Here is a 10,542-nt window from a genome sequence, read left to right as displayed (position 1 = left end):
TTTTTTTTAAACTTCTGGTTGACTTAATTTTACTTTCTGTATTCTGTGATTTGTGATATTTACTACTATAATTTATTATTTTTGTATTTTGTTATTATTTGAATTTTATTCAGTTATTTGTCACAACAAAGTTTATAGTTCACCATGAATGTATCAGACTGCATCAGGTGTCCAGGAACGTCTTTAATCACTCTTTTATTACCCCTTTTGAGGCACATTTCATGTAAAGTATTAGGGTGTATTGTTGGTGTCAGGGTGTATTGTTATGTAATTCATTTTTACTCCATAATCAATATCTGCTGGCCCACGGAAACCATTATTGTGGTCAGGTCTACTTTGCTCAACACGTCCTCCCAGAAGGATGTTTCGTTAATGTGACATAGGATGTAGTTATACCGCTGAGAAGTATTGTGTCTGTTTTTAAGGCATCTGCAGTTTGCTCTATAGTTAGTGTGACAGCTTGCTTTCTGCTGAGTCAACTTTATGGTCATTTTTAGAGCTGTACTTATGTGATGCCAATGCTATATGTGAGATTTTCATAGCTTGGCTGCTGCTCTTCTATCATTTTGCCAATGAACAATTTACATGTATTATTAATAATATGGAAGCTATAAGGGTACATAGAAACTGAATTCTCTCCTAATATCTCCATAGGTCTCTCTTATTAATGTGTGTGTACAAGATAATTTACTAGAAAAGTGATATGCATGTCTAATTTTATTCGTACAAAGATGCGTTATAATGAAAAGAAACACCTACTCGAGCTTTTCGTTTTACCTCTAAAAGTCATAAAACTACATTCACTCCGCTATTGCAGATGAACAAAGGATAACCATCAGCAGGGAGGCAACACATTTCCACACATGAAGTAAATTCTATTATTTGCACAAGATATTTTCCACATCACTTGTTCATAGATATAAATATTAAGTCCATACAGTTTAGGCTTTTTTTTTTAATTTATAACTTAGCGATAATTCTAAATGTAGTTAACCTTACCCATGCTACATCTCTCCGAGAAGTTTTGTGAAATTTTTCTAGATTATTTTTCCCCCCGGATCTTGATGAAAAACAGTGAGGCCGAAGTAGTCCTTTATTTTGAAAGATTCTAACAGGAAGTCTTCTTGTTGTTGCGGTTGGAGAAAGCAAAGCTAGCAGTTACAACTTCTCCGGTGTTTGTTTCTCTCAGAAGACCATAACTTGTGTGCTTTAGCGAACGATAGTGGCAACGGTGAGTAAATAAAACGTGACCTTTTGCTTTTTGTGGTAAACAACCAACACTGCGATTCGCAACATGTTAAAGCAGCTAAAGTTTTATGCTAAGCGCGTGGTTACGCATGCTGAAATGGTTAGCTAGGTGTTTTGTTCAATTAATTTGATAACTGCTCCTGAAAAAACACGCAGATACAAAAAATATCAAACAACGCACAGGTAAACACCGTTTGGGTTTATCACCTTGCATAATTTATAGTTGTCTTAGCTACACATCAAAGATACAGTATTAGCATAATAGTGACGCTAGCTAGCTCGGAATTAGCCGGGCACCTAATACTTTCAAGTTAAACTTATCGTCGTTTTTCGTAGATCTACGAAAACAAAATTGGGTCGTTAACATCACATACGTGTTTGATACGTAATTTTATTGGGTAAGTTGAGCACCAGGTCTCTATTCACAGGTGTCTAAACATGATCATCCCTGTACGGTGCTTCACGTGTGGCAAGATTGTTGGTAACAAATGGGAAGCATACCTTGGTCTTCTTCAAGCCGAGTACACAGAGGGGTAAGACTAACACATTCTGTTTTGTTCCACTGACATTGCCTCTTAAATTGTAAGTAACTGTTGTATTATGGCAACACAACTTAGTAGCAGTGCAATCGCTGCACATTGAACTTTTTTCGTTTGTAGAAGTTGAGTGGTTTGAAGTCAGCTTGAAAATTAGTTGATGGATTAAGTGAATCATAATTGCATGAGGCCATTTAGACCATTTTCCTCAGTGTGTTCAGTAATGTCCATGTACTTATTCATTCAGGATATATCATGCATTAGCTCTGACATTACTTGTTCTTCCTTCTCAAGTGACGCCCTGGATGCCCTGGGACTGAAGAGGTACTGCTGCAGGAGGATGCTTCTTTCTCACGTGGATCTTATTGAGAAATTGCTGAATTATGCGCCATTGGAGAAATGAAAACTAGAAGAACTGTTTGGACTTTGTGCAGGCTGAAGTTTTGAATGTTTGTGTTATTAATGTGATGCATTTTTCTAAATAAAGCTGTTGATGGCATTGCTACATGTGCTTATACCTTTGCTGTCTTGTGTAGTTGCAAAGCTTAGTCCCCACACTTGTTCTATGCATTAAAACCAAGCAGCATGATAAATCTTGTAGCGAGACTTTCAGTAGTTTTACATTTTAATGTGTTAACAGTGGTCCAAACAGAGGCAGTTAAAATGATTTTTGTGGTCCCCAGTAAGCAGATAAAACAACAACTTGGATTTATGTTTATGGATATTTTTTTGTACATTTAATACAAAAAGTGATAAATTTTACAGTTACATAAATTAGGGGGCGCTTCTGTGCATGCAAGCTTTGAAAGTTGATGTCCCAGCAACAATTCTACAGTCTTTATCTAAAATTACAGATCCTGGAGAACTTAAAATGAAAAGAAACTCAGTACCTTCAAAGAAAAAAAGTACACCTTGGACTTTAGAAGACGCATATCCGTAGTTTAATCTGGAATTCTTCTACTTTTGTCCCAAAAAAAAAAGGCCTGTCTTTGCTCTGCTTCAGTCACAGGACTTCAGTCTAGGGATGGGAAAATAATACATTTTGAAATCCACAAATTTTACAAATCAGACCTACACTATACTGAACATAAAAGTAAATGTATGTTTTCAGAAATACATTTCCTAAATGGGTTCTGTCATTTTAGGATGCATCCTGTGGTGTTTCACACAGCAGTATTTGTGCTAATCCCTTACATATATCTTGACTAAAAGTTCTGCATTTGATCAAGTAAAATGTTTTCATTTTACTTGATCAAATATAGCTGTGCTCTGTCTGGTGCAGGCAGATTTAATAAATTGATCCAAGTGAAACTCACTAAAGTAAATTTAGTGAGTTTCACTTTATGAACCATATACACATACATAATACAGTAAACTGCCAGAAGGATCCAGTCACCAATCCAAATATTTAAATTCAGATATTCAATCACTTCCATGACCATAGATGTATGAAATCAAGCACCTAGTCATGCAGACTGCTTCTACAAACATTTATGAAATGTAATGGAGCTCCTGCTCTCAGGACAACATACACTCAGGTAACACTTAACCATCTCTCTAAGTTCATATTAAACCATAAGTGACAGATGTGAACTTTACTGCTGAAGTTACCTCTTTTCATAGTACAGGCCTCAGATCTGATGAAAAGTACTATTAATATGAGAAGATATTAGCTATAAGAAGCTTTTATACATTTATAAACCAAAATGAAAAAACTGACACTAAATAATAAACTACTATTACATCACAGCACAAAGTGCTGCTAAATTCCTGAACAAATTGTTGAAGGTTGAAGGAAGTAAAGCACAGTTATTGTGCTCTACATGAATAAATCTGCATTATCAGGTTTACTGAGCAAACTAAAAGATGTAAGTCTTATTTAAGTTTTTTGTACTTATTACTGTGTAATGAGAAACCTAACACGGATGACAGAACTTCTTGAGAGCAGGCGACTTGTGTTTTTTTTGTCACCATAAGAAAAACAAAAGGTGAAATAAAAAATGTCTCATTTGTTCAAGTAAGTTGTTCCAGTGAGTTAGCAATATCGGAATGCAACCTATGTGGAACACACCTGGGCTTTCCTTCCATCAGAGGTCAAAATGTCTACTGGAAAAATAGTAGATATTCCAAAAACGTGAAACTGATTGATGGTAAAATATAATTGTAGTGTACAAATTAATATTAGTGAAAAACTTACCTAATTAGTGGTACCTGTCTCTGTGATCTCTGTGTCTTTCCCGTTCCCGTGAATACGCCTTTTCCCTTTCTCCACTCCAGGAGTGCTCCAGGTGTCTTCGAGACATTCCTGCATCTTCACAGACAGAAGAATAGTCCCTATCACGCTCTCTGTCACGACTCCTGTCCCAGTCCCTATCGCGCTCTCTGCCACGACTCCGTTCCCGGTCTCTATTACGCTCTCGACTCCGTTCCAGGTCTCTTTCACGGTCTCGCTCTCTGTCCCGACTCCTGTCCCGGTCTCTTTTTCCAGAGCGACTTTGTTCACTGAAAAGAAATATGGTTTTGTAACAAAGTAAGAAATCTAATGCTAGGTCCAACCTCAGTATTAGTTCATATACATACATATATGGACAACAACGACAGCGTTTTGATAGGCAGTTATACAAACCTGTAGCCATAGTTGCCCTGGATAGAGACTAGACAATCCTTGAGTGATGTGACCAGCGTCTGGCATCGCTCATCTCCATACACTCTGGACTGCTTAATGATGGCAATGGCAGTTAATAGTGTTTCCATGGCCACCTGCAGGTCTCCTGATGTAGAAATTTGGGAGATATTAGAAGCATTTGTTTGTTTAGTAACGAAACACTTTAAAGTTCCTAGGGTTAGGTTTAATAAAAAGTTTTTGAAAATGGGCGACAGTTACTACAAAATTCATTAAAGATAGGAAAGTATCTCGGAACAGACGCAGCAGGGAGGCTTGTTGAGTCAGAAGACATAAAGCCTGGCCTGAGGTGATGATTCACCTATGTGTATACAGAGACCCAGAGCACGCAGCCAAAAAAAGGCTGAGAGGGCTTTGGGATAAATCTCTGCATGTTGTTAAATGTGCCAGCCGAAGCTTCATCTTAAACTCCTCTCAAATCCCAAGTAGAAATAGTTAGAACTAAGAAAGGCTCTTATTTCACTCTGATAGAACTGGAGGAGGTAACAAAACGTTTGAAGAAAGTAGAAATTAAAAGTGTGCAAAGCTAGAAAAACATAACCAAAAACCTAAAGGTCCCAAAGACACAGATTGTGTTGTAAAAGCGCTGACAATCAAATCTGATTAAACCACAACCAAACAGTCATGTTTTTCTTATTTTGCCACAAATATGCTAAATGTACTAAATTCTTGAGTTACTCATTATTCTTTGTATCTTTCTTCAAAGGAGCCAGTCTTTCTTGTAATTTTTGCAACTGCAGTATTTTCAATAAACTGAACTGAAGTGGAGACCAAAAAAAACAAAAAAAAACTGGCAGGCCAAAATAATAATAAAAAAAAACTATCTATAAAAAGTCATGTCCTTAAAAATAGGAATAATCTACCAAAGAACTAGAACTGTTGCAGAGATCAGACTGATTAGCATTAAAACAGCATTTTCAGAGCCTTTCAAATAATGCATAAAGTCTGTAATGATTTATGTACACAATACGGTATTTATTTTTTATCACTAGTAAAAACATGTATTCCAATTATATCTAAGACAAAAATATACTATGATATGTGTGTGCTTCCTAATTCAAGTGCAAGTTGTGTGGAACAACTTTACATTTTGAGTGTAATAAGCATAAAAAAAAACCTGTGTCCCATATGCATTTATACTTACCAGCTGTTGCACCACTCACAGCTTTTGTGATGGCACTGCTGGCAATGGTTCTGTTTCTATTCATAAGCTCCTCCAAATGTGGATCTGAACTTTTAGGTGTGTTTCTGTAAAATAGACAGTTATTAGTAAAAGTAACTAATGTTTTAATGTTTTCTTTTTTGTAACTTCTAGTCATAAGTAATCTCTATTCTCATTTATGCCTCTCTGTATCCTGCTCATTGGTTCACGTTCCACTGGAGGTTTAATATGATCTCTCTGTAAATGCCTTTAGTGTGTCAGTGGCTAAAAAAATTAAATAATGTGTTCTCACGTTTGTTGGCTGTAAGCTTTGCTGCTGTGCCCATCCTGTGCTGGGCTGAAGTATGTGGGATGCATACCAAGAGACGGGTGGCTTGGGACAGGGACTGGATGAGGAGGGAACAGCGGGGCTGCCATGAGCGGAGCGATTGTTTGTGGCATATGTGGAAACAGGGGAGGTGGATGACCAAAAGAAGGGCCGGGTAATGGAGGAAAGCTGTTAGCAAGTGGATGTGATGGAAAAAGTGGAGGTATAGCAGACGGGGCGGTCTTCTGTGCTAATAATACTGAGAGAATCTCATCTGACGAATCAGATTCCTTGGTTTCTTTGTTAGTTCGCAAGGGTACACCTGAAAAAAACAAAATACATCTCCATGAAAAATGTTATCCTGACATTTAGTAATACAAACTAAATATCAGGGTGTTGTGAGAGTCGTCTTCCCCTTACGTTTGTTTGCTTCCTCTTCAAAAAAAGCAAGGTTCTGACAAGTGGCATAGCGACAGTCTATCCTTTCCCCGTTGATTTTACACTGTGGTACTTTTTCCAACATTAGTTTTAGTGACTCGTCTGACGTTATCACCACTTCTGCAAAGCTGCATCACAGAGTAGGAGATAAAATTTAAAAGAAAAATACAAAAATGCTTTATTTTTTAAAGGTTTCTCTATATTTTACACAATACTCACCCTCTTGACACACCATTACTTCTGTCCTCAGCAAACTTGATGTCTGCGATGTTCTTCACACCCAACCCTTTGGCCATAGATGTTAGGTCATTCTCAGTTACCCACTGCAAGGATGAGAAGGTTTGTAAAAAAGAAAAAAAAAACTGGTAGGGGGAAAGTCATTCAACTTTATGGTAAATGGTAAATGGCCTGCATTTGTATAGCGCTTTTCTAGTTCTTAAGGACCCCAAAGCGCTTTACACTACATTCAGTCATTCACCCATTCACACACTGGCGATAGCAAGCTACATTGTAGCCACAGCTGCCCTGCGGCGCACTGACAGAGGCGAGGCTGCTGGACACTGGCGCCACCGGGCCCTCTGACCACCACCAGTAGGCAAACACGGGGTTAGTATCTTACCCAAGGATATTTGGCATGCAGCTAGGAGGCAGCCTGGGATCGAACCACCGACCTTCTGATTAGTGGCTGACCTGCTCTGCCACCTGAGCTACAGCCACCGCATATGCCACCCCTTTATAGGTATAACAGATCATCTACTGCAGCAGTTCCCCAACCCCCGGGCCTCGGACCGGTACCAGTCCGTGAGTCGTTTGGTACCGGGCCGCGAGAGTTGAGGCTCAGGTGTGAAATGTATGTTTTTCAGGGTTTTTATCGGTTTTCAGCGTTATTTTGTTATCGTTTTTATCGTTTACTCGATTTTCCTTGGTCTTTTCACGTGTGTTATGAATAAATTTTCTTTTTTTCAGTACCGGTACAAGTTTTATTTTGTTGTATTTATCCGCGACACCTTAAAGGCCGGTCCATGAAAATATTGTCGGGCATAAACCGGTCCGTGGCGCAAAAAAGGTTGGGGACCGCTGATCTATTGTATCTATGTAGCCTTTGCTAGTTTCTCCAAATGTTTTAACACATTTGGAGAAGAACTGGAAAATTACTAAAGTAATGCCAACTGTGTAAACAAATGGCAAGCATGGTATAGTGTGCTATCTGTCTTGGCATTATATAAAGAATCTAAAATCTGATTATTATTTATTGTTTTCCAGTAATGTTTAAGTATTAACAGTGTTTCTAAAATGGATGAAAATGTATTGGCAATGCAAAACTCAACTCACCCATGGGAAATGCCCAACATATACAGAAAGTCTCCTTAGATAGTTTGCTCTTTTTGGAGTATTTGCTTCTGTTGATTTATCCTCTTCCTTAGCTGATGTCTCCTTACGTAAGGACTCCTTGGTAGCAACATTCTTGTCTTGGTTAACAGAACCGGTTAGAACGGCATCAAAAAGTTCATTTGCTTCTGCAATTCTATCCAAATCCTGTGAAGTATAGAAAAAGAATAATTACAGCAGTGGGCAAAAGTCTTGTCAATGCTGCATATGATCACCTTTACTTTTCAGCACACAAACTCTGTTAATTTTGTCTTTTAAAAAATATTTAACTAAAGAAATATACAACTAAAGCCCAAAGAAACTATTCCAAATCGGTTCTTTGTTAAATTTCATCCTTTTAGTTGAGTATTTTTCATGTCATAGGTGAGTTTTAAGTAGCTCAAAAACATACTAACATATATTCCAGTATTAGATAACGTAAAATTAAAAAAAATTAAAGGATGTGGCACCTTCCTCCTAGGAAGATATGTACCGCAGTTTTATTTTTGACCGATTGTTTCAGTAAACATTATGTTTGATCGTTTCATAAACTGACCCTTTTTTTTGCATTGATTTCAATGCCAGACTCACCTCGTCGTTTTGATTCAGGTCACTATATAGATCTATATCTTTGTCCTCGGTGCTTGGTCCAGCTGCATGTTCTCGTCCTGCAGCAGCCATCCCGTGGGCCGAAGATAATTAATTACTTGCAATCCAGCTAGTAATTGTTATTTGTTTTAAGTGCAGCTCGCACATGCACACCTTAGAAATTAACACAAAGGATGCACTTTTAGAATTCAGGAATTTCACTTTTCCTTATTTTGTTAGCTAACGTTAATGTTCCGCTGGACTTAAAATAAACATACTGTGGCTAAAACTGAGTGTGACAAACCGAAAATATAGTCTGCGGAAATAAATGATAAGAAAGCTGAATTATGATGAAAACTTTCACAAACATACAAGGTATTTCATAGCACGAGCTACCAGTTTACTTCTCATTCGTTCTCTGATCAGCTTAAGCTAATGTTGCTACTCTGGCAGTTGGTGCAGCTGACATAGTCACCGGCTGAAAACAACAATCGACTTTTAGTTCCTGTAGTCAAGTTGGTTTAGTTTTTGGTAAAGGGTCAAGCATGTATTTAGCTAATGCATTTGTTTTTGAGTACGAAAAATAAATAAATACACAGATTAACTATATAACCTCTAAAGGTCCAACTGTGACGCCAGCTACGTTTTCCTGCAGTTAAACAAAACCACGTGTGGGCTGTGTACAGCCCTCCCTCCGGTAGTTTCCTGTGACCGTACTTGTGTAATTTCTGTCAGACAGCAGAAAAACATTTCGACAGGGGAGACGGATACGTCAAATTTGTGGACCTTAAAAGAACCTGGGTTAAAATGCTCTCTTCTATTGTCGCGAAAAGGGTGAGCTAGCGAGTAATTCGTCATTTGTGTATTTGTTGCTTGAAATCTGAATCTGTGGCCGTCGTAACGTCAGAGCTCGCCGTCTAATTCTAAACATTTTTAGCGTTAGTACGTTTAATGTTCAATAACAGGACGCAGTAACAGACTTAATAGTATTAAACAAACGGTTCAGTATTTCGCGAGGGTGTGGCATTATTATTGTCAGGGTACATTTAGCTCTGGTGCAGAGAGGTTGTCCTCTTGGAGGACAGTTGTACAACAGTGCACCGAGTCTCAGATTATGCAATTACCCCCTGCTTTCTTTATTTTAGTTTAGCAGCAAATCTTTAGAACTCCAAGCCATCATAGTTATTATAATATTATTATAGATAGCTAAACGCGAAAACTGAAACTGGGGAGAAAGAAACGTTTTAGATTATATGATTTGCATTGGTATATACTATACTATAAAGCCTTGAACCAACCCTCACTTCTTTCAAATTTGCTTCCATGGAGTTAAAGGGCCTTCAGGAATAGTTCTCCTAGCTTTTTGGAAGTCTTTCCATTTTTTAATTTTTTTTTTTTTAACATTCCCCAGCCCCCCACCCCACTCATTTTCACTCCAGTCTTTTTACCTGTTTTGCTAAGCCGCTCAATACTTACTTACCATTCATTCAAGCATAAAATATACACCTAAATCAAGGAGCCCGACGCAAAAACGCATAATTGGTCCTATTTCTTCTGTTAAACTGATGAAAGTACAGTTTGACAGGCATAAAATTGTATTTTTCTAATAACAAGTTGATTTCCAGAGAGCTTTTAGCTGAAAACTTAACATACCTCAGTGGGATATCAAGTGTATCCTTAAAAACAAAATTTGAGGAAACTATAAAATTGGAGGACAGTGACAGGTCTAAAAACAAAAAATGCAACAGGTGAACAGTGTCTGAAAGTTCGGTCCTTAAGGAAAGCAGGAAAAAAATCCAGCGAAGACCCGATTCAAGAGATGCATCCAGTCCTTCAGTTGACACATTTACTATTCACTGAAGCCTCACCAGGAATGTGGAAGGGTGGCTCTCAAGAAGCCATAGTTAAAGAAGGGAAAACGTGAGAAAAGGCTGAAGTTTGCCAAGTTACACAAGGACTTAACTGAAGATCGATGGCAGCAGGTCTTATGCCATGTCTGGGCCTGCATTTCAGCCAGTGGTGTTGGAGATCTTGTCAAAACTGATGGAATTATGAAAGCAGAAAAGAACTGTCAGACTGTGATCCCCCACGTAATTTTCATTGTGTATTTTTCAGGCTATGATGAATAGTTAGTTGGATTGAACAACCCCCAGGACACACACACACACACACACACACACACACACACACACACACACACACACACACACAC

General features: G+C 38.1%; 3 protein-coding genes across 5 annotated transcripts in view; 2 read left to right on the top strand and 1 right to left on the bottom strand.

Annotated features, from left to right (window-relative positions):
* Positions 1-1,096: 1,096 nt before the first annotated feature.
* polr2l (RNA polymerase II, I and III subunit L) lies at positions 1,097-2,301 on the top strand. Its single transcript, XM_013908531.1, has 3 exons — positions 1,097-1,231; positions 1,677-1,781; positions 2,079-2,301. Exons 2-3 carry the CDS (start codon positions 1,687-1,689, stop codon positions 2,185-2,187), a joined length of 204 nt encoding a protein of 67 aa, XP_013763985.1. The 5' UTR covers positions 1,097-1,231; positions 1,677-1,686; the 3' UTR covers positions 2,188-2,301.
* Positions 2,302-2,396: 95 nt separating this feature from the next.
* LOC102203591 (cleavage and polyadenylation specificity factor subunit 7) lies at positions 2,397-9,005 on the bottom strand. Of its 2 annotated transcripts, none has more exons than XM_005724299.1 (10): positions 8,944-9,005; positions 8,334-8,504; positions 7,707-7,910; positions 6,594-6,697; positions 6,357-6,502; positions 5,922-6,258; positions 5,612-5,715; positions 4,411-4,555; positions 3,982-4,286; positions 2,397-2,802 (listed from the first exon to the last, which is right to left on the bottom strand). In XM_005724299.1, exons 2-9 carry the CDS (start codon positions 8,421-8,423, stop codon positions 3,986-3,988), a joined length of 1,431 nt encoding a protein of 476 aa, XP_005724356.1. In that variant the 5' UTR covers positions 8,424-8,504; positions 8,944-9,005; the 3' UTR covers positions 2,397-2,802; positions 3,982-3,985. The 2 variants fall into 2 exon arrangements, with proteins under 2 accessions (XP_005724356.1, XP_005724355.1); XM_005724298.1 differs by lacking the exon at positions 8,944-9,005 and adding an exon at positions 8,703-8,801.
* Positions 9,006-9,007: 2 nt separating this feature from the next.
* sdhaf2 (succinate dehydrogenase complex assembly factor 2) overlaps positions 9,008-10,542 on the top strand; it is an 8,366-nt gene continuing 6,831 nt past the window's right edge. For both annotated transcript variants that reach the window (XR_001290245.1, XM_013908530.1), the window contains exon 1: positions 9,008-9,164. Coding sequence is in view for 1 of the 2 variants with exons in the window: in XM_013908530.1 (XP_013763984.1) it covers positions 9,138-9,164 (27 nt within the window). In the remaining variant the exon portion in view is untranslated. The remainder of the gene's footprint in view (positions 9,165-10,542) is intronic.

This window comes from Pundamilia nyererei, unplaced genomic scaffold (assembly GCF_000239375.1).
Source record: "Pundamilia nyererei isolate P.nyererei 1_Seehausen unplaced genomic scaffold, PunNye1.0 scaffold00011, whole genome shotgun sequence".
NCBI classification, from domain to species: Eukaryota; Metazoa; Chordata; class Actinopteri; order Cichliformes; family Cichlidae; genus Pundamilia; species Pundamilia nyererei.
Note: the sequence above shows the minus strand (reverse complement) of the source record. Positions and strands in the feature narration are given on the sequence as shown.

Excerpts from the sequence above, each read along its gene's own strand:
- polr2l (XM_013908531.1), top strand. The coding sequence starts at position 1,687 with ATGATCATCCCTGTACGGTGCTTCACGTGTGGCAAGATTGTTGGTAAC. Across the intron at positions 1,782-2,078 it reads CAAGCCGAGTACACAGAGGG|TGACGCCCTGGATGCCCTGG; the intron begins GTAAGACTAACA and ends TTCCTTCTCAAG.
- LOC102203591 (XM_005724299.1), bottom strand. The coding sequence starts at position 8,423 with ATGGCTGCTGCAGGACGAGAACATGCAGCTGGACCAAGCACCGAGGAC. Across the intron at positions 6,259-6,356 it reads TGAAGAGGAAGCAAACAAAC|GTGTACCCTTGCGAACTAAC; the intron begins GTAAGGGGAAGA and ends TGTTTTTTTCAG. Across the intron at positions 4,287-4,410 it reads CAGGGCAACTATGGCTACAG|TGAACAAAGTCGCTCTGGAA; the intron begins GTTTGTATAACT and ends ATTTCTTTTCAG.